General features: G+C 57.6%; 2 protein-coding genes across 3 annotated transcripts; one reads left to right on the top strand and one right to left on the bottom strand.

The window, feature by feature from the left end:
* Positions 1-4,749: 4,749 nt before the first annotated feature.
* Positions 4,750-9,680, top strand: LOC141974165 (olfactory receptor 14J1-like). Of its 2 annotated transcripts, none has more exons than XM_074933505.1 (2): positions 4,750-4,766; positions 6,581-7,547. In XM_074933505.1, the coding sequence occupies exon 2, from the start codon at positions 6,588-6,590 to the stop codon at positions 7,545-7,547; it is 960 nt and encodes a 319-aa protein (XP_074789606.1). In that variant the 5' UTR covers positions 4,750-4,766; positions 6,581-6,587. The 2 variants fall into 2 exon arrangements, with proteins under 2 accessions (XP_074789606.1, XP_074789605.1); XM_074933504.1 differs by lacking the exon at positions 4,750-4,766 and adding an exon at positions 9,662-9,680 and having other exon boundaries at positions 6,588-7,492.
* A 6,614-nt stretch (positions 9,681-16,294) lies between these two features.
* LOC141974179 (olfactory receptor 14J1-like) lies at positions 16,295-17,248 on the bottom strand. The gene has a single exon (XM_074933517.1). The coding sequence runs from the start codon at positions 17,246-17,248 to the stop codon at positions 16,295-16,297; it is 954 nt and encodes a 317-aa protein (XP_074789618.1).
* Between the last annotated feature and the right edge of the window lie 9,891 nt (positions 17,249-27,139).

The following is a 27,139-nucleotide window of genomic DNA, read 5'->3' on the forward strand; positions in this document are numbered from 1 at the left end:
ACTCTGGAGGCCTCAGCTACGGGTGGAGGCACCGCGTAGGATTTCCCCCTGGCAGGGAAAGGCTCAACAAACCCTCGGTGTAACCGGGGCTGCCAGGGACTGCGGGAATGGGGGATGGCAACGTCTGTGAGTGGGGATGGATCTTTCTGAATCACCGTTCTCTCTCTCTCAGGCAGGGATGGTTTGATGCGTTACCCTGTACCTTCCTATTTGTTTACGCGCGCTGTTCTGTCTTTCCTTACTGTATGGTTTCTGTCTTTTTCTGTTACCTTCTGTGGTTCTTTTGAGTACAATACGCCTGCTCTTTTCCCTCCTTTGTCTGAGTTAAATTGGTATCCCTGCTGAGCAAAACAAGCCCCCCGGTGCTGTGGTTTCTGCTGGAGCTGCAGGGTGTTGGCAGCACCCTGGTGTGGTGGCTACTGCTGCGTGGTGCTTACACAGCACCAGGGCTGCGCTGGGACGGGGTGGGCGAGATCTCGGGAGGGGACACAGCCAGGACAGCTGACCCCAGCTGACCCAAGGGACATTCCAGACCCTGTGACGTCTGCTCAGTATAAAGCTGGGAGGAAGGGGGAAGGGGGGGTCACCCTTGTTCCTCCGAGGCAACCACTGCGCGTATGGGAGCCCCGCTTCCTGAGACGGCCCCACAGCGCCTCTCCATGGCAAGGACAGAATAAATCTGGGTCCTTTTTTTGCTTCTGCACACAGACCTTTGCTTTGCTTTGCTTCTATTAAAACTGCTTTTGTTTTACCCATAAGGGTGTTTTGGGGTGTTTTTCCCCTGTCCTATTTTCTATCCCCTCTTTGCCCTGTTGAGGAAGAAAGGCGAAGGGGGGAAGGGACAGAGCGACTTGGGGGGTACCTGGCATTTAGCCAAGGTCAAACCACCACAAACTTCATTGCCACTGTTATCTGGGGTATCTAATGTCTTTAATCTTTTATGTCTTTTCACCTGTTCCGATAGAATGACCCTTTCTGAAGTCACCTTTTCAGATGCAAACTCTCTAGAAAAAGGCCCTTTCCATTCCCCTTTAGTGTTCTCATGCCCTTCCTTTTGGTTCATTCAGATTCCTCTCAGCTTGCGAGCTGCTGCTTTGAACTTCAGGTGGTTAAAAGCTTGCCTGTCTTTCAGGAGACTGATTGTCTCCTTCGCTAACTCTTTCATTAGGTTTATATCTACCTTTTCCTATCTGCCAACCTCAACTCTTTCTCCTGAGATTACCCTTGTAGAAAGGCAGCCTCACTGGAGACAGCTTGTCCTTCTGGGAGAGGGATGTGGTTTGTTAGATATGAAACTTGATTATTTTTGACGTTTCCTTGCTTGAGAAAAGCAGAAATCCTTCTGCGCCCGTGTGCAGCCGGTTCTCTAAGGAGAGCAGGGGGGAGATTGTGCAAAGGAGCTGTAACCTCCCGCTGCAGAGATCCGAGGAGAAATCTGATGTAAGGAGAGATGATGCGAGTGCCAGGCGGCTGAGGAGAGCAATGCTGAGCCGGGAGGTGAGGACACAGGTTGTCCGTACGGTGTTGGACCCCAAGGGACTGTCCAGGAGACCTCCTGAGGAGATGCTCTGCACCAATACCAATCAGAGAGTGCTGCTATCGCCTCTTCTCTCAACTGTAAAGTAAAACAATGTGCTCTTTAAAGTACAGATTGATTTTTATTAGGTGCACTTTGAAATCGTCATTCTCAGCTACACTCTGGAATTAATTCAATTAGCTGTACAAGTCTTGAAGGCTTGAAGAAAATGACAGCAAGAGAAGTGACTCATGAGGGCGTTCTGTATTTTAATGAGCCCCGTGGTGCGTTTGGCCCCATGTCCATGATCCTCAGGGAGTGAGAGGAGACTGAGCAAACTACTCAGCAAGTCCCAGTCAGAAGCAATCCCAGAGTACCCTGAAGCCCTGACTGGCCCCACTGAGGGCCAGCACTGACAAAGCCTCTGCAGGGACTCGTTAGAGCAGATAATTGGAGGCTGTGATTGCAGGCAGGCAAAGGCCCCGTGCAGGGGGCTGTAGTGCTGCCAAACCCTTGGTTTGTTTGCTGCAGCAGAAAGTCCAAGCCCTGACCCTCAGCCCTGGGAATCCACACCAGTCTAGAGGTGGCCTCCCCAGCGCTGAGTCAAGGGCGATGATAACGCCCGGGTTTGCTTTGCCACGCTCCCTCTAACGCAGCCCTGTAGGCAGTTGTCCTTGCTCACGGTGACCGTGCACCACTGACTCCTATGGAATCCCTCTTCATGCCCAGGCCCTTCCTCTCCTGAGGGTCAGTCCCGGGCTGTTCAGGTCCCAACTGCCCTCATACCTGGGGTTCAAAATCTTTCATCTCTGTTGGTCAAACCCCTCTTCCCTCCCCAAATCTGACATCTCTCTTGTCCGAGTCCTGCAGGAGGCCTTTCCCCAGCACCTTCCCCGGGGCTGAGGTGAAGGTGGCCCGCCTGCAACTCTCCCAAACTCCTTTCTTGCCCTTCTCAGGTGAGGCTTGGTCCTTGCCTTTGCTGAGTACCATGGAACTTCCCTGCTTGCTCTGGCTTTTCTGAGATGATTGAGAGAGGAGGTCTCACAATAATGCCAGCCAGCTCCACCACCACCGCTCTGCCCTTTCCCACACCCAAAGCCTTCTAACTATCACATACTTCCAGAGGCATGCCCACAAAACAGCACACACTTGCCCTGGTCCTCTGGGCCTGTTCACAAGGGAACCAGAGAGGATTTCTTTGGCAGGCCCACAGCTCTGATGGGGTCTCTGTGCAGCTCAGAGCTTTCCGGAGAACTTTTCTCAGTGCCCTCCTTGTCCCCCACAACATCTCTGGCCCACAGGCTGTAGATGAGGGTATGGAGCAGTGGGCTGAGGATGGTGTAGGAAAAGGGGTTTGTCAGACTGCGTCAGGAGGGCTGTTCTGGGCATCGCACAGACAAGGATGAGGGTGTCACGGGGACAGTGACACTGGTGAGGGGAGAGGAGCAGCCGGACAAGACCTCCTGTCTGCCCACGCTGATGGCAGAGCTGCCCCAGGCCGGCAGCTCTGACGCACAGACAGGGTGCCCGTGTGAACAGGAAGGGCAGGCTGGCCCGAAGAAGAAGGTTATGGAAGCAAACACCATGAATGTCACGGTGCCACTGCAGGAGAGCTCCACTGAAATCACAGAAGAGGTGGCCCACCCCACTGGGGCCACAGAGCTCTGTCTGTGACAAGAATGAAATGAGTGCTGCCGATGACAGAAATACCCCCAGCTAAGGTACAGCTGCCTCCCCAGGACAGACCTTCCAGTCTGGGCATCTTGCAGAGAGAAGCGGGCGGCACACAGCCCGGTGCTGATCTTTGCGTGCGGCCGCCAGTGGGAAACACTCAGCACATGCAGAAGGTGCCCAAACTAGCACGCACACTGCTGTGAGCAGAGGGGATTCCAGCGAGGAAGAACATTTGTTTCTCTGTTGGTTGATGAAGCAAATCGGCAAGGAAGTTCAGAGAGGGGAAGGGTGAAGGTACGTGTGTCCCTGAGTGCATTCATTGCCCCTAGATGTGCTCTGCCCCTTCTGAAACCTGAGAGATGACTTCTTCTACAGGGCACTGTCCATCAGGCCCAGAAGGTCTGCCAGGGTGGGGCTGGGGATGTTCTACATGTGCCCTGTGTGGGGTGGCTGAGGGAGCTGGACACCGTTTGCCCAGCGGTGTGGAGGCTTCAGACACTCTAGAAGTAGCCTGAGAGGGAGCGAGGGGTGAGTTCAGAGATGGGGGAGTTCTCTTTGTAGGGAGATACAGCAGGAGCAAGAACTAATGCCACAGAGTGCAGGTGGGGAGGCCCAGAGCGGGCACAGAGCAATGTCCCTGGAAGGGCAGTGCTGTGGTGGAACAGGTCACCCCGAGGGAGACTGGAGCAGCCCCAGGCTTTGTGTTTCACGGAGCAGGCAGGGAGGACGGGGAGATCTCAGGAAAGGAAGGGAGATGCTGAGGTGAGAGCAAGGTGTGGCAGCCGGGTGGACATCTCCAGCCTGCAGAGAAAGAGGTGCAGGTGTGGGACACGGTGGGACACCTTGGGGTGGGGACAAGAGAGGGATGAGGAAACTCTGACAGTGCCCCAGCAGAGCTGAGCTCTCTCTGCCCTTGGCTCTGGCTGGTGTCTCTGCCACTGGTGGCCATGAGGAAGCCCCTTCCCCTCCCAGCACTGGGTCTCGTGGCCTCCCCTTCCCCAGCCGAGAGCCTGGGAGGTGCTGGACCATGGTCCTGCCCTTGGCATTGCCCGTCCCCACATGACACTGCCCCAGGAAGGGCCCTGAGCAATGGGGCAGGGACGGGATTCCCCCTCCCAGGGGCTGGGGTCAGGTCTTGGCCCTTGTGTTTAATGTAAGACATGGAGGGTCACTCAGAATCTGTTCCACCTTGCCATGGCCTTTGTTTACCTGTCAGCTCTGCCTGGCGCTCTCAGCTCTAAGCAGCCCTGGGGAGGCTTTGTCAGTAATGGTCCTCACGGGGACACATTAACACTGCCATGGCCTGGGGAGTTGGCATCAGAGTTTCACTTTCTGACAGGCACCCGCCTTGTTCTGCCACTGCCTGAGGTCCCTGGGCTCGGCACCAAACCCACCCGCGGGGTCCTTAAAATGCCTGGGGCTGGTCCTGTGCTGCGGAGCTGGGCCGGGCTCCTGGGCCGGAGGGAGCTGAGGGCAAGTGGTCAGCGCTGCAGAGAGCCAGCTCTGCCCAGGAGCAGCTCCTCTGCAAAGGGCAGCAGGGCCGAGGGCACTGCCTGCAGGCACCGAGGGCACAGGAGCCGGGCACAGCGAGGGCAGAGGCAGACGGCCCTGGGAGGGTGCTGAGAGCTCAGAGGAGGAGAAACCTTGCCAGCCCGTGACACCGTCGGTCTGTGGGTGCGGGGCAGGGCAGCTGCAGGTGGCGGAGGGATGTGGTGCAGCCGGCACAGCCCCAGGAATGTCCCTCCTGTCCAGAGGAGGAGGCCGTGCTCCCGAGCAGGGCTTCCCTGCTGCGCTGCCAGAGGGACAGGCCACGGCTCTGCCTTCTCCCGGGGACGGCTGCGGGGGGGTGCAGCCGCGGGTGCAGCCGCGGGTGCCCAGGGCTGTCCTTCCGAGCAGGGTCCCTGCACCCCCGGGGCTGCGTGCTGGGGCAGGGACTCTGCCGCCGGCCAGGGTCAGCACTCAGCCTGCCCGGGGAGCTGCCCGCGGCGCCGGGGGGAGCAGCTGTGGGGGGCAGGAGAGACCCCCGGCAGGGCAGGGTCCTGCCGCTGTGGAGAGAGAGGCTGCTGCGTGGGGCAGGGCTGCTCCCAGCCCCACATCACCCCCAGGACACGGGCAGAGGCAGCATTTCAAGAGGAAGCCCAAGGCAGGGATTACTACCAAGAGAAGGAGCTTGCTTATGGCTGGGTTTACAATCTCCTGCTTTTGCAGAATTTGGGGAGAGAAATGGAAAAGGAGTTCTCGCGCTTGCAGAAGGCACTGAGACACCGGAGCTGAAGCCCCGAGTGAGCAGCATCTCTGACAGCAGCTTCCTAAAGTGCCTTCAGCCACTCCCCCGCCTCTGGACAGCACCAGCATCACCCATCAGGGTTGCTCTGACCTGCCCTTTTCGACCTGGGAACAGGAATATGCGCCCAGGCAGTGCCCTGCCAACAGGCAGGTTTCTCTAGCGCCAAGGTGAGTGCACAGAGCTTGGGACGGGGTCTGTCCGTGCTGACAGGGAAAGACCTGGCACAGGGAAGCACCTTCCAGGGGGAAAAACTGCAGAGAGCGGGGCTACGGCCCGGCAATGAGAGGAAATGCAGACAGAAACGTGGGAGGGAGAGTTCAGAAATCTCCATCTCATCCCCTCCAGTGCAGAGCCCTTCCTCTGAGCAAGCCCCCCTGCCTCCTCCTCTCCCACCAGCGAAGCCTCTGCTCTCAGGGCAGTGGGGTCCAAGGCAGGACCCTCCTTCTCTCAGCCCGAGCTGCAGCAGAGCCGGGGTGCAGCTCTGCAGCCCCGTGCCCAGTGCCCTCTGCAGAGCTCCGGGGCTGGGAGCAGCCGCCCGGCAATGTTGGTGTCTGGGAGGAGGCAGCACAGCGGCGGAAGGGTAACGCTGTCCTGTTGCTCCTCCGGTCTCACAGCCATTGGCTCGGAGTGCCGCAGAAATTCTCAGGGTCTCTGGTTTCAGAGAACGCTCAGAGGGCATAATGGGGGAGGTAGGAATACAAGATTGCCTAAAATGACTTTCTGCCACCCATGTTCCTTTGCACTAGGAGTGTGGAATCTGATAAACCCTTCTAAATGCGGAGTGATTTCATCGGACTAATTCTGATATCAAACCTATCCCCTCCTCTCCTGGCACGTTCCCACGTCCCCACTGCCGTGGGGCAGGGCTGCCTTCTCAGGGACCCATGGGCAGAGGCCCTGCCCGTCACAGCATGAAATCACAGCGTTAGCTGCAGAAAATGAAGCTCAGGTCAGGAGGGTGAATGAAGGGTCTCCCAGAGGCAAAAAAAGAGTTGTGGGGGGGAAGGGGGAGGGTCTACAAAGAAATGGCACAGATTTTCCTCAGAGAATTGTCTTCACCCTTCCACTGCCTTTTCTTCCTGTAACACCCTCCAGATCCAGAGTGAACAGATGTCCAACGGCAGCTCCGTCACCGAGTTCCTCCTCCTGGCATTCGCAGACAGACGGGAGCTGCAGCTCCTGCACTTCTGGCTCTTCCTGGGCATCTCCCTGGCTGCCCTCCTGGGCAACGGCCTCATCATCACCGCCATCGCCTGTGACCACCGCCTGCACACCCCCATGTACTTCTTCCTCCTCAACCTCTCCCTCCTCGACCTGGGCTCCCTCTCCACCACTCTCCCCAAAGCCATGGACAACTCCCTCTGGCACAACAGGCACATCTCCTACCTCGGATGTGCTGCCCAGGTCTTTTTCTTGGTCTTCTTTTTTGGAGCAGAGTTTTCTCTCCTCACCATCATGGCCTACGACCGCTACGTTGCCATCTGCAACCCCCTGCACTACGGGACCCTCCTGGGCAGCAGAGCTTGTGCCCACATGGCAGCAGCTGCCTGGGGCTCTGGGTTTCTCTATGCTCTGCTGCACACAGCCAGCACATTTTCACTGCCACTCTGCAAAGGCAACACCCTGGGCCAGTTCTTCTGTGAAATCCCCCAGATCCTCAAGCTCTCCTGCTCACACTCCTACCTCAGGGAAGTTGGGCTTATCGTGGTTAGTGTCTGTTTAGTTTTTGGGTGTTTTGTTTTCATTGTGGTGTCCTATGTGCAGATCTTCAGGGCCGTGCTGAGGATCCCCTCTGAGCAGGGACGGCACAAAGCCTTTTCCACGTGCCTCCCTCACCTGGCCGTGGTCTCCCTGTTTCTCAGCACTTCATTTTTTGCCTACCTGAAGCCCCCCTCCATCTCCTCCCCATCTCTGGACCTGGTGGTGTCATTTCTGTACTCAGTTCTGCCTCCAGCTGTGAACCCCTTAATTTACAGCATGAGGAACCAGGAGCTCAGGGATGCCTTGAGGAAGGTGTTTTCATGGACATTTTGCAGCAGTGACAAGCAGCCCATCTCTCTCCACAAATGAATTCCAGTGGATCCCAAAGCAGGGCTGAGGGGTTTATTCTTTCCTGTGTTATTAGCAGTACTATAACTGCTTATGTTTTTACCATTATCACATCAACCACACCATTTTCATTAACCTTGACAAGGATAATGTTCCTACACAAACATTTTCATTCATCCCCATTCTGCTGAGGCATTAATCACTTCTATTTCACTTTGAATCCATGTAAATTTGTTTCTAACTCTCTCACAGCATCTCTGTAATAAAATGAGATCTCCCCAGTAGGGCACTTGAAGGCTGAGCTCTTCTTCCAGTGTGGATGTCAAGAACAGATCTGAGGAATTACATTCTGAAAAGAGATTTTTTATTGTGATTCTCCACGGCTCCTGGCGCAGAGAGCTCCCAGTCACCTTGTGACACATTGAGGCTGTCAGCCGGACTTGAGGCTCCTGTGCCAGCGCCTTGTGACAGTGAAGATGGTGAGTGGGCACTGAGGAACGTACTCAGGCCGGTCCCACGTGGGAGGTGGCAGGTGATGTCCTTCAGGAGGGGCACCTGGGGCTGGCTGGAGCGTGGGGGGGATCTCCAGGGTCAGTGTGTCTGGGGTGGGCAGGGAATGGAGCCCCACAGAGCGTGAGATTCTCTGAGGTCGAGTCACCCAACAGTAAAGTGTTCAGTCCCGGTTTCTGCAGGTGAACCAGGACTCTGCAACCCTGCGAGAGGACAAAGAGACCCAGCAGGCATAGGGAAGGGAGGCTGGAGAGTGATTCATGTCACCATTAGTAAGGTACAGCTGATGGAGCTGGAGCTGCCCCTGGTGCCTTTGGAAATGCTCCCCAGTGCCCCCAAGCACCGCTGCCAGGCCCTCAGGATTCCACCCACCCGCAGCCAGACAGGGCCCTTCCCTGCTCCCTGTGAGAGCTCCAGGAGCCAAGAGGCTCCAGGGGCGGCGGGGAGGGCAGGGCAGGGCCCAGCAGTCCCTCTGGTGCCAGAGCAGCTCCCAGTGGTCGGGATGGGACCCACTGAAATGTCCAGTGAGCTTGTGGGGAAATAAAATCTCCGTGCTAGTGATCTCCAGCTCAGCTGGAGAAAACACAGGCCAGCTGCATCTGGCTGTGAAACTGAACCTGCCCAGAGCAGACGGTGGTACTAGGCACGTCCACAAGTCCCTTCTGACCCAAATGAAAGGCTGTAAAGTAGAGCTGGGCACAGGGGACGCTGCTGTCAGTGGCTTTTGCTGACGTTGGTCAACCCTGTCCTCAGGATTTCACCTCCCAAGAGGGGACACTGTCCTGTGGGTGACAGAAGTCAAGCAGGTGTGGGGAAACTGCAGAAAAGTCCTCAGAAATGCTGCCGGGCGTGGCAGAATCCCAGACGAGGGTGAGGCTGGATGGGATTGCTGGAGACAGTCTAGTCCAACCGCCTGCCCAAGCAGGGCCAGCTGGAGCAGATTTCCAGCACCACGTCCTGTTGGGGTGTGAGTATCTCATGGGATGGTGCCTCCCCATCCTCTCTGGGAAACCTGGTCCAGTGGGCAGCAACCATGCTAGGAGACAAGTTTTTTTCTTCTGTTCAGCTACAATTTCCCATCTTTCAGTTTGTGACCGTTGCCTCCTGACGTGTCAAGAGCCGGGCTCCCTCTTCTTAACAGCTTTCTCGCAGAGATTTAGAAACAGTGACAAGCTCCCCCGGAACCTTCTCTTCTCCAGGTGGAACAGGCTCAGCACTCGCAGCCTTTCTCCCCATGAAAGGCACTTGTACCCCTTAGCTGCCTTTGTGACCCTTGGCTAGACTTGCTCCAGTATCTCTTCTGTAGGGAGGAGCCCAGCACTGGACACAATACTCCAGGTGTGGCCTCATCAGTACTGAGTACAGAGGAGGGATCCTCTTCCTCGGCCTTATAATAACTCTCTATTGCAACTCAGGAGCCCTCGGCCTTCTTTAACACAACGGTACGTTGCTGTCTGGTGGTCACCTTGGTGTTCACCAGGACCCCTGGGTCCTTCTCTGCAGAGCATCTTCCCAGCAAGGTGCCCCCAGCAGGTGCTGGTGCCCGGGGCTGTTTCTCCCCAGAGGCAGGGCTTCACAGATCTCTCCGTCAGACTTCACCAGGTTCCCTCAGCGCAGTTCTCCAGCCTCTCCCGGTGCCTCTGAATGACAGCACACCCGCCCTGTGTCTTACTCACTCCTCCCAGTTTGGCGTCATCTGCAGGCACACGGACTTGTGACCTTGGGGACTTGCTGCGAGGGCGCACTCTGCCGTGTTGTGCAGGTCAGTAGCGAGGAGGTTAAACAGGCCTGGACTCAGGATTGGGCCCTGGGGTTCACCACTGGTGCCGTGCTCCCAAGGGGACTTTGTGCCCTTGGCCGTGACCTTCTGGATCCGGCCATTCACCCTGTTTCCATCCCACCTCTCTCGTGTCTATCAGGGTGTGATGGGATGCAGCGTGAAAAGAATTGTTAATACTTGGTTAAACACCTTCCCCGCTCCCCCCTCACCCACCAGCCGAGGCAGCTTATTGCCGTGGTGGGTTAACCGTGGGTAATCACCAAACTGCCACCCAGCTGCTCGCTCACTGCCTCTCCCACCCCAGAGAATAGGAGGAACGGGGATGAGAAAGCTGCTGGGGGGGACAAGGACAGGGAGATCACTTCCCAGTTCCCACTGCGGGCAAGACTTGACCTGGGGAACGCAACTCAGTTTATTGTCAGTTAGAAAAGAAGAGTTAATTATGAATTCAGGTAGTAATGGAAACAAGACAAGCATGAAAACAAAACCTTTCCTCCTCCCTGCCCCAGGCTGAGCCTCACTCCTTCACTCCAGGCTCCTCTCCCCCGTCCCGAGCAGTGCAGGGGCGTTTGGGACTGGGGGTCACAACCAGCACACAACAGTTGGTCTGGCTCTGGGCAGCGGAATGGGATATTTACCCTCTGACACAGAGGTACCTCTCGGGCAGAGCAAAATACTAAGTGATTTTTTTTGGTGAATGTTCATTCTCGTTCTGATTTCATTCTGCCTGAACTCTTTCGTTGAATCCTGACTGTTCCCCGCAGCTGTCCATCACCCACTCTCATGTTTTGATGGCTCTTGTCACAGACAGCCTGGCAAAAAGTTGTTGGTTACTTTCCCTTTCCTCTTTTTCCCCTTTGAGAAGTCCCATGCCCTTTTTGCAGCTGTCCTGACTCTCCCCCCCTGTGCTCCCTGGGCAGCAGTGTGGCAGTGAGAGCTGCCCCCCGGGAGGAGGTGTGCTCTTCTGCCCAGGGGCTGGTGGGCAGCTCTCTGGTGACCAAACCCCGGAGAAAACAAGGGCCGTGGCTGTAGGGCCTCTTGTCCCTGAAGGAACCATCCTTTAGCCCGGGTGTCTTGGGACGCGTCTTCTGGGAGGGGGACACCAGGCCTCCAAACCCAGCAGTTTCTGCCAGCTCATTCTTTGGTCTGTTTCTGTTCTGCTTCTGGCCCTTAACCTGCAGCAGCAGTTTGGGGCTGCACAGGGGTTCAGGGCAGGGTCACCTCTTCCTCCAGGACAGGATCTGCGGATTCAGCTCGGTATTTTAAGCAAGATGGAAGCAAATGTATCGTCCTTGTCGCAGGAGCTGGTAGCCAGGGTGGACGAGCAGTTCATTCACAGTTACTTAAACACTGAAGGAAACTCGATTTGTGCATTTAAAATTTCTGTCTTAACCAGTGTTTGGCCTCTTGGGTTCTCAAGGGTTAAAATTCCTCCGGCACCTTGGATCGGTGTATGGGGATTTAAAAGTGCTCCAGATGAAGCAGCAAATGAGCCGAACTGCGTTTAGTTAATTCCCTGGCTGTCACTCATGCAGCCAACCCTGTGCTGAGGACATCTGGGGCTCGCCTGCTGTTCGTAGGGGAGGTGTCGGGCCCGTTCTCAGAGATGTCCCCGCTCTGTCAGGGACGGCTTTACTGACCAGAGGGCAGGAGGCACTTTGGGAGTGGCCCCTTCGGATGGAGGCTGGAGAGCTCTGCTCTTCTGGCCTGGCCGTCAGGCCGTGGCTTTCCCAGTGCTCCCGTCTCTCAGCTCAGCTCTGCTTTCTGTCCTTAGGACACAGCTTTGATTTGCCAGGGCTGAGGGAATTGGGACGTCCCCCACTGCCCATCTGCACGAGACACCCCCCTCTAGCAAGGGACAGGACAACCTCACACATACAGAAAGCGAAACCTCCCGCTAATTACTCCCTGGGAATGAGCCGGCAGAGCTTTTTGTCCAGACTGCGCCCGTGCTGCTGTCAGCTTCAGGAGCCCGGTGCTCCCAGCACGGCATCTTCCTCCCCGTTCCCCCTGCCCGGGGCAGATCTCTGCCTCAGGCCTGGCCCTGCTGTTTCATGAGCTGTGCCCTCTGGGCGCGGTTATCGAGTGTTAGGACCGACTGTGGGTGCTGCGCCGTGTTACACGGCGGTGGTTGTGTCAGTCAGAGGAGGATGAGTCCCAAGTGCAGATGTGCGGTGACAAGTGCCCGTTATCTGGCCCTGACTCCAGGAGAACTGAACCCCTTCAGCCTTCTCAGTCTGGGTGGAGATGAGGGATGGAGAGCAGCTGCAGACTGTCAAGGGGGCAGCGACAGGAGGATCCTTTGCTCTGCTCCCTCAGCTAAACTGCTCTGCTGGCAAGCAGCAGCTCTGGTTTCCCCTGATTTTTGCAGTGACCGCTTGTGGTGTCTGATCTGCTGCGCTGTTCTAAGCATCTCCCTGCGAGCAAGAAGCTTGGGAGTGGCTGAGCTGAGATTTCCAGGTTCCTGATCCGAGGAAAGGCTGTCCCAGCCAAATCGGAGTTGGGTCCCTGACTGCATCCAGACAGAAAAGATTGTTCATACAGTGGGGAAAAAAAAAAAAAAAAAAAAAAAGCCAAACCAGCGCTGCTGTTTTACTGAGTGTTTGACATCTCTTAGCTGAGCAAATCCTGGCGCTCAGTACGAGTTACAGCTCTGCTTTTCTGAGCCCATGAGCTGGGCTCACTCACAGCTGCCCTGACTCTCAGCAATGCTACCTGCTTCCTGACTTTCCCTGCCCCGTGGGGTTTGGGGGCTTTGGGAACCCTTTTCCTCTTTCCATCAGCCCCTTTCCCACATGCTCTACTCTCAGGTGGTTTGGGACTCTGGCCTCTCCTCAGTAGTTTCTGGCTGAAGCCCTTTGGTTTGCACCAGCCCCTGTCTGTCTGGATGTCCATCTCGGACTCGCTCTGTCTGTCCTCAGCTGACAGACCAGGACGTGGGACAGGCATCGGTGCTTCCCAGGTAACCCCCTGCTCCCCCTGCCGGGAGCTGCGGGGGGCGTTGGGGGACCAGACCTTCCCATCCCTACAGCGTAGGGACCCTGACCGAGCCTGGGACGTGCCCCTTCTGTGTTACTGCTCCAGCGACCACCTTGAGTTTCTCCAGGAAAGGGAAGCACAGAGAGATGTAGCACCAAAAAGATGAAACTCTTCCTCCTGTCTCTGTGACGAGAGGCAGTTCAGCCGGGATCACTGACATGCTGACCTCTCTCTCCCCTTCTGGCTGGCACAAGCCTGGCAGCCTGTGTCTCCAAGGGCTTCTTACTGAAAAGGCCCCGGGCAGGCGTTAGCCCTTCAGAGTACCTCATCTGCTCGGAGCAGACCGAGTCTGCACCCCTTGGCTGCAGTCACCCCTGTGTGAAGCAAGGGGTACCCGTTCACCTTGCAGCAGCAGCAGGGCTGAAGGAAGTGCCCTTTCAAAGATCACGGGAGCTGTGGGGCTTTGGGCGGGTGGTCCCCCAGCTTCCTCGTGTCAGTGAGAGAGCTGCCACCTTAGTGGGGACTCTGTGCGAGGGGTGAGGAGCGGCAAGGGTGCTGCTGGCCGGGGAGGGGTTTAGTGTGCCGGGACCTCTGCAAGACACCGAAATATCTGTCTTTTATGCTGCAGGCCTGACTATGACAGAAATGTTTGGAAAATGTCAGTAAAAATGGAACAAAGAAGAAATGAGGAAAGAAGACGATCAAAGAATAGTTTTTATTATCAGCTTTTTTTCCATTTTTCTGTGTTTGCTGTCCTTGTTTAGCTTTGCTTTGTTTTGCTATACCAATCTTTGAAGTACTTCATGAACATTTTTTTAATTATGATTTTAAGTACAAAAATATTTCCAGAAGCAGGGAGGGGTGTAGCTGCAGGACACCGCTGCCCTAAGTCGCAGGGAAGGAGATGCCCGGGGGCAGGGCAGGTGTCCTGGGCCCCTCTGCCCGGCCTCTCCCAGCAGCTCCCCAGGGGCTCTGCTCTCCTGCAGGAGACCTCCTGGCCTGGGTGACAGCAGCCAGTCCCAGGGAAATCCGCCAGATCCCCCGGGGCGTCTGCAAGGGGCACTCGATGTCCATGGTCAGGCAGCTGAGCTCTGCCTGCAAAGGGAAGAACTGCCTGACAGTTCTAAAAAAATTGTTAGCAACTTTTCCTCAGCTGAGGTGACTGAAAACTTGGAATACGGTGATGATGGTTTTCCACCGTGACCCAGTGGGAATGTCTAGGAAGTGCGTTAACAGAAACTGAAGCTCTGAGCTTCAGGGAGCTAAAGCCTGCCCTTGTCTCTCAGCAGTCTCATTCTCTCCTCAGCACCTCCTCCATGGGGTTCATGTCTCTCATGTCCCATGGATCTGTCTGAAACATTGCTAGTGAGGTTCTCCCCCGGGGATGGTGACCCGCAGTGGAGGCAGCTTCCCCTCAGCACACAGCTGAGCAGTGGCGGTTGGTGTTTAGTAAATAAACTTCCCCATGTTTTCCTTCTGTTTGTCTGCAAGGGAGAGAAATTCTGCTGTGCCCGTGTGCAGGCGGGTCTCTGAGGGAAGCCAGTGGGAGCTGGTGCAGAGGAGCTGTAACCTCCCGCTGCAGCTGGGCTGGAGAGGTCTGATGTCAGGAGAAGGGCTGCAAGTGCCAGGGGCCGGTGGGAGAAATGGCCGGGCTGGGGGGTGAGGAATCAGGTTGTCCATGGAGTGTCTGACCTGCAGGAGCAGCGGGTCCTACCCCTCCCGACAGCAGGAGGAGACCCCCTGCAGCAACATCAGTTAGAGAATGCTGCCATCGCTCCTGCTGTAAACTGAAAATACAAGAAACTAAACATAAAATCAAACATACTCCCGTATTAAATGCTCAGTGAGAAATTCAAGGTGTTCAAGGAAACCCCTCCCAGTGCCGCATTCAGGTGGTTTCCCAGGGGATGTTACCGTCAGTGTGAAGTGACCTCATGACACTGTTTGTCCCACACACCCCCACGGCAGCCCCGGGAACAGCTGCTGGTATTTGTGCTCCCTCACCTCACACACATGGTGTGCATGCTTACATCTCCTTGTACACCGCAAATGGGAACGTCTGACCTGTCATTTGTGTCCCTCTGCGGAGGGAGAAGGAACCTCCCCCGGCTGGGGTGAGCGGCCAGTGCTGCACATGGCAGCGGGAGGTGCTAGTCTGTGATGATCGCCCTGGGGCAGCGTCACGGTTTAACCCAGCCAGCACCCGAGCCCACACAGCCGCTCACTCACTGCCTGGGTGCGATGAGGGGGACAATCCAAGGCGTCAGGGTGAGGACACTCGTGGTATAGAGAAAGACAATTGGTTAGTAGGCAAAGAAAAAGCCACACATGTAAGCGAGGGAAAACACGGAATTTATGCCCTTCTTTCCGTTGGCAGGCAGGGCTTCAGCCATCTCCAGAACACCAGGGCTCCATCACACGTAACGGTGACTTGGGAAGACAAAAGCCACAGCTCTGAATGTGCCCACGTTCATCCTTCTTCCCCAGGTTTAGATAACTGAGCAGGATGCCGTAAGGTACAGAACATCCCTTTGGTCAGTCGGGGTCAGCTCTCGCAGCTCTGTCCCCTCCCAGATCCCTGTGCACCCCCGGCCTGCTCACTGGTGGGGAGGGTGAGGAGCAGGAATGGCCTTGACTCTGTGTAAGCCCTGCTCAGCAATAACGGAAACAGCCCTGCCTTACCAACACTGCTTAGAGCAGGAAAACAAACCACAGCCCCAGACCAGCTCCCAGGAAGGAAATTAACTCTGTCCCAGCCAGACCAGCACAGGCAGCTGCCCCAGTGTGTCCAGTGAAGACGGGCACCGGCCAGACCCTGGACCTTCAAGTCTGTCCCCGGAGGCCTGGCTGTGCGAGGACACTGCTGCGTGCCCCCACCCTGCAAATCACACCGGTCACCTGGTCACTGGGGTTGTCCTCTGCGGGCCAATTGCTTGGGCGTGATCTTGACACCAGGTTTGGAGGAAGAGCTCAGCCTTCAGGCACTGCCCTGAGCAGATCCTCTTTCATGACGGAACTGCTCTCGAGCAGCCTGGCTCTGTCACACAAGTGCCCAGTGCCTGTCCCTGCCTGCGTCACAGGACTGCCGTGCAGCAGGAGCGTGACCGAGGTGCCAGAGCCCTCAGGCCTGACACCGAACCCAAGGGGTCAGAAAGAGAGTATGGGAGTGAGAAGAGAACATCTCTGGAAGACCAAGCGCTCCCTGGCAGGGCAGCCACGCGGGAACTCTCTTCCCCTCCACCTCTCACACAGGAATTGTCCCTGCAGCTCCAAAAAATTCTCAGAGGAAGGAACTCAGAAGAAAAAACATCACTGCAAGCACTTTACTTTGTTAAAACACACACAGATCATGGCTCCTCATTTACGCAGCCACTCATTCAGAACAGAAAAGCAGACAGTGAATTAGGAAGGGGATGACAACATCATTACAAATAAAATACCACCAAAACCAACAGAAAAAGCAGACAGGCTGAGTTTATACAGAGTGATATTATAACGGCTATGAAGAAGATGAGCAGTTTATTGCTTCAGAATACCATCTGGCTACCAGTTTCCTCAGAGCATCCCTGATCTCCTGGTTCCTCATGCTGTAGATGAGGGGGTTCAGTGTTGGGGGCACCACCGAGTACAGAAATGACACCACCAGGTCCAGGGCTGGGGAAGAGATGGAGGGGGGCTTCAGGTGGGCAAATGTGCCTGTGCTGGCAAAGAGGGAGACCACGGCCAGGTGAGGGAGGCACGTGGAAAAGGCTTTGTGCCGTCCCTGCTCAGAGGGGATCCTCAGCACGGCCCTGAAGATCTGCACATAGGACACCACAATGAAAACAAAACACCCAAAAGCCAAACAGACACCAACCACGATAAGCCCAACTTCCCTGAGGTAGGAGTGTGAGCAGGAGAGCTTGAGGATCTGGGGGATTTCACAGAAGAACTGGCCCAGGGTGTTGCCTTTGCAGAGTGGCAGTGAAAATGTGCTGGCTGTGTGCAGGAGAGCATAGAGAAACCCAGAGCCCCAGGCAGCTGCTGCCATGTGGGCACAAGCTCTGCTGCCCAGGAGGGTCCCGTAGTGCAGGGGGTTGCAGATGGCAACGTAGCGGTCGTAGGCCATGATGGTGAGGAGAGAAAACTCTGCTCCAAAAAAGAAGACAAAGAAAAAGACCTGGGCAGCACATCCGAGGTAGGAGATGTGCCTGTTGTGCCAGAGGGAGTTGGCCATGGCTTTGGGGAGAGTGGTGGAGAGGGAGCCCAGGTCGAGGAGGGAGAGGTTGAGGAGGAAGAAGTACATGGGGGTGTGCAGGCGGTGGTCACAGGCGATGGCGGTGATGATGAGGCCGTTGCCCAGGAGGGCAGCCAGGGAGATGCCCAGGAAGAGCCAGAAGTGCAGGAGCTGCAGCTCCCGTCTGTCTGCGAATGCCAGGAGGAGGAACCCGGTGACGGAGCTGCCGTTGGACATCTGCTACCTCTGGACATGGGGACTGACCAAGGGGGAAACAACAGTGTTATTTACAGTGTGGTTAACAAGTTAGAGCAGACTTTTCTGAGCAAAACCAAAGCCCTTTCCCAACACCCCTGTCCCCACTGCACACCCACACATCTCATTTTTCCTTTTGTCGGGGAACTTCTGTCAGCTCCGTGCCTGGATCTCTAGCTGGTACTCTGTGCCGTGGGGAGCGGGGCCTCTGCCTGCTGGCTGCCCAGGAGCCAGCCCTGCTATGCAGCAGTGGAGTTGTGGGGATGGGGGGTAGGAGCCAGAGCTGGGGTCTGACTTTCTCAGATGCAATCCTTTGTAATGCAGAAGGGATGTCAGCACCTGCACTCCCAGGGCTAAGGAACGAGGAGGGTAGAAGGCAGTTTGAGAGGTCTGGGTGTTTTAGATCTCCCCCATCTGACCTGGGGAGTGTTCTTGGAGGTGAGAAACGCCCAGCATTTCTGCTGCACCCAGGGAGATCAGAGCAAGTCCTGCGAGGGAAGGAGCACAGCCTGCGGCTTAGCGCAGAGTGCGGGCAGCTGCTCTGTCCCACCAGCTTGTTCGGAGCTGCCCTGGGCTTGTCTTTGATGACAGGGAGGGCAATGACATTCTTACGTGACCCTGGAACACAACCAGACACTGCTGAGAGCAGAGGGATCCCGTGCAGAGCACTACATGTGTCACCCCCTCTCCAAGTCTCAGCACCCCAACTCTAGGCAAGGACACACACGGCTCGTAACACAGACAAGTGGGAGACAAGTGAAATGCAGTGAGGGTGCTGCTGAGAGCGGCCAGGGCAGGGCAGCCCCAGGACAGCGTTACCCTTCCGCCGCTGTGCTGCCTCCTCCCAGACACCAACATTGCCGGGCGGCTGCTCCCAGCCCCGGAGCTCTGCAGAGGGCACTGGGCACGGGGCTGCAGAGCTGCACCCCGGCTCTGCTGCAGCTCGGGCTGAGAGGAGGAGGGTCCTGCCTTGGACCCCACTGCCCTGAGAGCAGAGGCTTCGCTGGTGGGAGAGGAGGAGGCAGGGGGGCTTGCTCAGAGGAAGGGCTCTGCGCTGGAGGGGATGAGATGGAGATTTCTGAACTCTCCCTCCCACGTTTCTGTCTGCATTTCCTCTCATTGCCGGGCCGTAGCCCCGCTCTCTGCAGTTTTTCCCCCTGGAAGGTGCTTCCCTGTGCCAGGTCTTTCCCTGTCAGCACGGACAGACCCCGTCCCAAGCTCTGTGCACTCACCTTGGCGCTAGAGAAACCTGCCTGTTGGCAGGGCACTGCCTGGGCGCATATTCCTGTTCCCAGGTCGAAAAGGGCAGGTCAGAGCAACCCTGATGGGTGATGCTGGTGCTGTCCAGAGGCGGGGGAGTGGCTGAAGGCACTTTAGGAAGCTGCTGTCAGAGATGCTGCTCACTCGGGGCTTCAGCTCCGGTGTCTCAGTGCCTTCTGCAAGCGCGAGAACTCCTTTTCCATTTCTCTCCCCAAATTCTGCAAAAGCAGGAGATTGTAAACCCAGCCATAAGCAAGCTCCTTCTCTTGGTAGTAATCCCTGCCTTGGGCTTCCTCTTGAAATGCTGCCTCTGCCCGTGTCCTGGGGGTGATGTGGGGCTGGGAGCAGCCCTGCCCCACGCAGCAGCCTCTCTCTCCACAGCAGCAGGACCCTGCCCTGCCGGGGGTCTCTCCTGCCCCCCACAGCTGCTCCCCCCGGCGCCGCGGGCAGCTCCCCGGGCAGGCTGAGTGCTGACCCTGGCCGGCGGCAGAGTCCCTGCCCCAGCACGCAGCCCCGGGGGTGCAGGGACCCTGCTCGGAAGGACAGCCCTGGGCACCCGCGGCTGCACCCGCGGCTGCACCCCCCCGCAGCCGTCCCCGGGAGAAGGCAGAGCCGTGGCCTGTCCCTCTGGCAGCGCAGCAGGGAAGCCCTGCTCGGGAGCACGGCCTCCTCCTCTGGACAGGAGGGACATTCCTGGGGCTGTGCCGGCTGCACCACATCCCTCCGCCACCTGCAGCTGCCCTGCCCCGCACCCACAGACCGACGGTGTCACGGGCTGGCAAGGTTTCTCCTCCTCTGAGCTCTCAGCACCCTCCCAGGGCCGTCTGCCTCTGCCCTCGCTGTGCCCGGCTCCTGTGCCCTCGGTGCCTGCAGGCAGTGCCCTCGGCCCTGCTGCCCTTTGCAGAGGAGCTGCTCCTGGGCAGAGCTGGCTCTCTGCAGCGCTGACCACTTGCCCTCAGCTCCCTCCGGCCCAGGAGCCCGGCCCAGCTCCGCAGCACAGGACCAGCCCCAGGCATTTTAAGGACCCCGCGGGTGGGTTTGGTGCCGAGCCCAGGGACCTCAGGCAGTGGCAGAACAAGGCGGGTGCCTGTCAGAAAGTGAAACTCTGATGCCAACTCCCCAGGCCATGGCAGTGTTAATGTGTCCCCGTGAGGACCATTACTGACAAAGCCTCCCCAGGGCTGCTTAGAGCTGAGAGCGCCAGGCAGAGCTGACAGGTAAACAAAGGCCATGGCAAGGTGGAACAGATTCTGAGTGACCCTCCATGTCTTACATTAAACACAAGGGCCAAGACCTGACCCCAGCCCCTGGGAGGGGGAATCCCGTCCCTGCCCCATTGCTCAGGGCCCTTCCTGGGGCAGTGTCATGTGGGGACGGGCAATGCCAAGGGCAGGACCATGGTCCAGCACCTCCCAGGCTCTCGGCTGGGGAAGGGGAGGCCACGAGACCCAGTGCTGGGAGGGGAAGGGGCTTCCTCATGGCCACCAGTGGCAGAGACACCAGCCAGAGCCAAGGGCAGAGAGAGCTCAGCTCTGCTGGGGCACTGTCAGAGTTTCCTCATCCCTCTCTTGTCCCCACCCCAAGGTGTCCCACCGTGTCCCACACCTGCACCTCTTTCTCTGCAGGCTGGAGATGTCCACCCGGCTGCCACACCTTGCTCTCACCTCAGCATCTCCCTTCCTTTCCTGAGATCTCCCCGTCCTCCCTGCCTGCTCCGTGAAACACAAAGCCTGGGGCTGCTCCAGTCTCCCTCGGGGTGACCTGTTCCACCACAGCACTGCCCTTCCAGGGACATTGCTCTGTGCCCGCTCTGGGCCTCCCCACCTGCACTCTGTGGCATGAGTTCTTGCTCCTGCTGTATCTCCCTACAAAGAGAACTCCCCCATCTCTGAACTCACCCCTCGCTCCCTCTCAGGCTACTTCTAGAGTGTCTGAAGCCTCCACACCGCTGGGCAAACGGTGTCCAGCTCCCTCAGCCACCCCACACAGGGCACATGTAGAACATCCCCAGCCCCACCCTGGCAGACCTTCTGGGCCTGATGGACAGTGCCCTGTAGAAGAAGTCATCTCTCAGGTTTCAGAAGGGGCAGAGCACATCTAGGGGCAATGAATGCACTCAGGGACACACGTACCTTCACCCTTCCCCTCTCTGAACTTCCTTGCCGATTTGCTTCATCAACCAACAGAGAAACAAATGTTCTTCCTCGCTGGAATCCCCTCTGCTCACAGCAGTGTGCGTGCTAGTTTGGGCACCTTCTGCATGTGCTGAGTGTTTCCCACTGGCGGCCGCACGCAAAGATCAGCACCGGGCTGTGCGCCGCCCGCTTCTCTCTGCAAGATGCCCAGACTGGAAGGTCTGTCCTGGGGAGGCAGCTGTACCTTAGCTGGGGGTATTTCTGTCATCGGCAGCACTCATTTCATTCTTGTCACAGACAGAGCTCTGTGGCCCCAGTGGGGTGGGCCACCTCTTCCGTGATTTCAGTGGAGCTCTCCTGCAGTGGCACCGTGACATTCATGGTGTTTGCTTCCATAACCTTCTTCTTCGGGCCAGCCTGCCCTTCCTGTTCACACGGGCACCCTGTCTGTGCGTCAGAGCTGCCGGCCTGGGGCAGCTCTGCCATCAGCGTGGGCAGACAGGAGGTCTTGTCCGGCTGCTCCTCTCCCCTCACCAGTGTCACTGTCCCCGTGACACCCTCATCCTTGTCTGTGCGATGCCCAGAACAGCCCTCCTGACGCAGTCTGACAAACCCCTTTTCCTACACCATCCTCAGCCCACTGCTCGATACCCTCATCTACAGCCTGTGGGCCAGAGATGTTGTGGGGGACAAGGAGGGCACTGAGAAAAGTTCTCCGGAAAGCTCTGAGCTGCACAGAGACCCCATCAGAGCTGTGGGCCTGCCAAAGAAATCCTCTCTGGTTCCCTTGTGAACAGGCCCAGAGGACCAGGGCAAGTGTGTGCTGTTTTGTGGGCATGCCTCTGGAAGTATGTGATAGTTAGAAGGCTTTGGGTGTGGGAAAGGGCAGAGCGGTGGTGGTGGAGCTGGCTGGCATTATTGTGAGACCTCCTCTCTCAATCATCTCAGAAAAGCCAGAGCAAGCAGGGAAGTTCCATGGTACTCAGCAAAGGCAAGGACCAAGCCTCACCTGAGAAGGGCAAGAAAGGAGTTTGGGAGAGTTGCAGGCGGGCCACCTTCACCTCAGCCCCGGGGAAGGTGCTGGGGAAAGGCCTCCTGCAGGACTCGGACAAGAGAGATGTCAGATTTGGGGAGGGAAGAGGGGTTTGACCAACAGAGATGAAAGATTTTGAACCCCAGGTATGAGGGCAGTTGGGACCTGAACAGCCCAGGACTGACCCTCAGGGGAGGAAGGGCCTGGGCATGAAGAGGGATTCCATAGGAGTCAGTGGTGCACGGTCACCGTGAGCAAGGACAACTGCCTACAGGGCTGCGTTAGAGGGAGCGTGGCAAAGCAAACCCGGGCGTTATCATCGCCCTTGACTCAGCGCTGGGGAGGCCACCTCTAGACTGGTGTGGATTCCCAGGGCTGAGGGTCAGGGCTTGGACTTTCTGCTGCAGCAAACAAACCAAGGGTTTGGCAGCACTACAGCCCCCTGCACGGGGCCTTTGCCTGCCTGCAATCACAGCCTCCAATTATCTGCTCTAACGAGTCCCTGCAGAGGCTTTGTCAGTGCTGGCCCTCAGTGGGGCCAGTCAGGGCTTCAGGGTACTCTGGGATTGCTTCTGACTGGGACTTGCTGAGTAGTTTGCTCAGTCTCCTCTCACTCCCTGAGGATCATGGACATGGGGCCAAACGCACCACGGGGCTCATTAAAATACAGAACGCCCTCATGAGTCACTTCTCTTGCTGTCATTTTCTTCAAGCCTTCAAGACTTGTACAGCTAATTGAATTAATTCCAGAGTGTAGCTGAGAATGACGATTTCAAAGTGCACCTAATAAAAATCAATCTGTACTTTAAAGAGCACATTGTTTTACTTTACATTGAGAGAAGAGGCGATAGCAGCACTCTCTGATTGGTATTGGTGCAGAGCATCTCCTCAGGAGGTCTCCTGGACAGTCCCTTGGGGTCCAACACCGTACGGACAACCTGTGTCCTCACCTCCCGGCTCAGCATTGCTCTCCTCAGCCGCCTGGCACTCGCATCATCTCTCCTTACATCAGATTTCTCCTCTGATCTCTGCAGCGGGAGGTTACAGCTCCTTTGCACAATCTCCCACCTGCTCTCCTTAGAGAACCGGCTGCACACGGGCGCAGAAGGATTTCTGCTTTTCTCAAGCAAGGAAACGTCAAAAATAATCAAGTTTCATATCTAACAAACCACATCCCTCTCCCAGAAGGACAAGCTGTCTCCAGTGAGGCTGCCTTTCTACAAGGGTAATCTCAGGAGAAAGAGTTGAGGTTGGCAGATAGGAAAAGGTAGATATAAACCTAATGAAAGAGTTAGCGAAGGAGACAATCAGTCTCCTGAAAGACAGGCAAGCTTTTAACCACCTGAAGTTCAAAGCAGCAGCTCGCAAGCTGAGAGGAATCTGAATGAACCAAAAGGAAGGGCATGAGAACACTAAAGGGGAATGGAAAGGGCCTTTTTCTAGAGAGTTTGCATCTGAAAAGGTGACTTCAGAAAGGGTCATTCTATCGGAACAGGTGAAAAGACATAAAAGATTAAAGACATTAGATACCCCAGATAACAGTGGCAATGAAGTTTGTGGTGGTTTGACCTTGGCTAAATGCCAGGTACCCCCCAAGTCGCTCTGTCCCTTCCCCCCTTCGCCTTTCTTCCTCAACAGGGCAAAGAGGGGATAGAAAATAGGACAGGGGAAAAACACCCCAAAACACCCTTATGGGTAAAACAAAAGCAGTTTTAATAGAAGCAAAGCGAAGCAAAGGTCCGTGTGCGGAAGCAAAAAAAGGACCCAGATTTATTCTGTCCTTGCCACGGAGAGGCGCTGTGGGGCCGTCTCAGGAAGCGGGGCTCCCATACGCGTAGTGGTTGCCTCGGAGGAACAAGGGTGACCCCCCCTTCCCCCTTCCTCCCAGCTTTATACTGAGCAGACGTCACAGGGTCTGGAATGTCCCTTGGGTCAGCTGGGGTCAGCTGTCCTGGCTGTGTCCCCTCCCGAGATCTCGCCCACCCCGTCCCAGCGCAGCCCTGGTGCTGTGTAAGCACCACGCAGCAGTAGCCACCACACCAGGGTGCTGCCAACACCCTGCAGCTCCAGCAGAAACCACAGCACCGGGGGGCTTGTTTTGCTCAGCAGGGATACCAATTTAACTCAGACACCAGAGGGAAAAGAGCAGGCGTATTGTACTCAAAAGAACCACAGAAGGTAACAGAAGAAGACAGAAACCATACAGTAAGGAAAGACAGAACAGCGCGCGTAAACAAATAGGAAGGTACAGGGTAACGCATCAAACCATCCCTGCCTGAGAGAGAGAGAACGGTGATTCAGAAAGATCCATCCCCACTCACAGACGTTGCCATCCCCCATTCCCGCAGTCCCTGGCAGCCCCGGTTACACCGAGGGTTTGTTGAGCCTTTCCCTGCCAGGGGGAAATCCTACGCGGTGCCTCCACCCGTAGCTGAGGCCTCCAGAGTCGCTGGGAGCGGGTCCGGCCTTGCAGAGCCCAGAATCAGCAAGGCAGAAGAGCTGGCACCTTTGTTTGAAGCGGAAATATCTGCTTCCGTTCCCACGTTAGATTCTCCCAGAGCCGGGCCAGGGCTCAGGGGAGAAGCTCAGGGAGTTTCCCAGCTCATCGAATTGATTTATGGGCAAGGTCTCACGCCAGGTCACAGGGCCAGACAGCTGTCTCTGTGACCCTGTTACCTGGCCTGCACACAAGGGAAGATCAGGAGAGAGATAGGTATATATTTAGCATAAACACGTTCAGTCCAATCCCTACTAATCCAATGGCTGTCAGCTATAAAATAGACAGGATTGATCTAAGGATTGACTCTGGCTTGGGCCTATTGTCCAGGCCCGAGCACTTCCATCTGTTCTCTTGCCTATACGTAAGGAAAAATAAGGAGATCTATATATTCAGGACAAACATATTTAGTACAATAGCTGTTAGCACAATGGTTGTCAGCTGTCAAACACACAGGATCCATCTAGAGGCCACTCTGGCAGCGATGGCCTTTACAAAGGGCGCGTGGAGCGACCGCTCAGCTCAACACCCGCAGAGCAGCAACCGCAGCCCCGCGGCCGAGCCGCCCTCTGCGCTCGCCGACAGCCCCCGGTGCCGAGGGCCGGGCGGGGCAGGGGATGGAGAGGCCCCGGTCCCGGCCCCTCGGCGGCCCCGGCACGGTTCCGGCCCGCGGCCCTGACCGCGGCCCCTGACCTTGTCCGCCCAGAGTCGTGGCGGCGGGAGCAGAGCGACGGCCCCAGAGCGACCCGGGACGGTGCCGGGGCTGGGGCGGGGTCCCTCAGGCAGCCGTTCCCGCAGGAGGCAGCTCGCTCGGCCGCAGCAGGGCCAGGCTGCGGGGTGCTGTGAGCCCGCTACAGGCCCTGCCCCAGCCCTGCTGAGCGTGGGGCTGCTCAGCCCAAGGCCCTGCTCTGGGGAGGTTCCTCTCACCCTCTGGTTTATGGAGCCCTGCACCAGCCTTCCTGCTTGGCCCTGACTGTGCCTGAGGAGGGAGCGCTCTAGAAGAAAGTCTGTCCCTTTAACCCCCTCTCCAGGGGAAGGAATTCTTCCCCCCAGCCTTGATTCCAGTGTTGGGGCAGGGGCTGTGTCCCGGGGCCTGAAGACTTAAGAGCCTTCGTCCCCTTCAGCCCTGCGGCCTTGGAGAAATCCGCTCCCTTCTGCCCTGACCGGGGTCCTGTGCAGAAAAGGCCTGTGGGGGCCGAGGGGCTCCCGCCCCTTCTCAGGGGGATCCAGTGGCAGGACAGCAGACAACGGGCACAAATGGAACTAAAGGAACCTCTCTCGCGCTGAGTGCGGTGCAAAACTCGTCTTTATTTGGAGGGAGGGGAGGCCCTGGGACAGTTGCCCAGAGGGGTTCTGGAGGGTCCGTCCTGCGAGCTGCGAGCAGCAGCGGGGTGACTGTGCCACTGCCGCCGTCCACGTGCCGCACAACCGCCCCCTCGAGGCCTTCTGCGTCCCCGGGCTGGTTGCGCTGCCCCGGCAGCTCCCGCTCAGGGGCTCAGCGCTGCGTGTCCCCCCTTGGCAGGTTGGGCTACCAGCCCCTACGCCCGGCAGCGCTGCGGGACCTGCGCCGGGACCGGCTCCTTGCCGCTCACCGTCGTCCAGAGGAATTGCGGGTTCTCAGCTGGCGACGGGATCTTCTCCCAGCAGCAGCTGGGGTTTTCCCGTTGCGCCTTAGAGCTTGGCCCTCTTCCATGTCCATGCTCCTTCGGCGCTCCCGCTGCTCTGAGCCCCAGGTGCCGCGGGACTGGCTCCTTGTGGAGCAGCTGCTGCTGCTGCTGCCCCTGCTCCCGCTCCTCTGCCTGGCCGTGGAGTCACGGGCCGCGGTGCCTGGTTGCCCAGTGGGGACCTCCCGGTCCTGCCTGGGAGACCTGCTCCGGACACTGTCCCTGCCACCGGGATGCTCCCTGTCCGCCCGCCGCCGATGTCTGCGCGGGGCCCACGGAGACGCCCAGTGAACGTGGCGCTCGGTGCTGCGGGACCGGCTCCTGCTCCTGGGGGTGTCGTAGCCCCGGGCGTGCTGCGTCTCCTGGCTCAGCTGCGGGAAGACCTGCCGGAAGACGTGGCGGCACTTGGGGCAGGTGATGTGGCTGCGGGCCCACTCCTGTATGCAGGACAGCAAGGAGAGGCAGGGCCCGCACACGCTCCCGCAGGCCTGGGGCGCCTGCCTGGTGCTGCCAGCACAGCACGAGGGGCCCTGTTCTGCCAAGTGCTTCTCCCCCGATGGCATCTTGCACTGCAAACGAGAGACAAAGCTCGTCACCTTCAGCAGAACTGCTCAAGAGGCGCCTGCTCTGCCCGGGGGCTGTGCCGGTGCTGCCACCAATGCCAGGGACTGTCCTGGGGCAGACGAGTGACACCGGGGGCATCTCTGTGTGCTCCTGCTCTGCGGGCAGGGCAGTGACCTCTCCGCCATGAGCAGGCAGGAGCTGGGAAGGCAGGAAAGCGGTTCCTGGCCTCGCCTCGATGGCGGCACGAGGGTGGGGGTGTGGCAGGTCGGGAGCGGTGTCCCCCTCCGGCAGATCCCCCTCTGCGATGGGGGTCCCATCCGGTGCCCCCACCTGCTCTGATGCTGCTCTAGCGGGGTCACAGTGACTCCCTGGACATCGCAGGGCTCTTGGGCACCAAAGTGGGAAAAAAAAGCCCCATTTGGCAAGTCTGCTGTGCCCAGCGCTGGGCTGCCCAGTACGGGACAGACGTGGACATACTGGAGTCCAGCACAGGGCCACAGCGATGCCGAAGGGACGGGAGCATCTCTCCGGAGAGGAAGGGCGGAGAGAGCTGATGCTCAGGGGGGGTTACGTGCCTTGGCCGCACGCAGGACAAAACCTCCAGGGAGTTTTTCTCAACTCTCTCCATTGCCGGGCAGATCCAGAACCGACTCGAATCAAATCGAATGGTGCCGTTGGAAAGGGCCCACAATGCCCATCGAGTGCCACAGCCTGTGCCCG

The sequence above is a fragment of the Athene noctua genome, unplaced genomic scaffold (assembly GCF_965140245.1).
Source record: "Athene noctua unplaced genomic scaffold, bAthNoc1.hap1.1 HAP1_HAP1_scaffold_34, whole genome shotgun sequence".
Taxonomy (NCBI): Eukaryota; Metazoa; Chordata; class Aves; order Strigiformes; family Strigidae; genus Athene; species Athene noctua.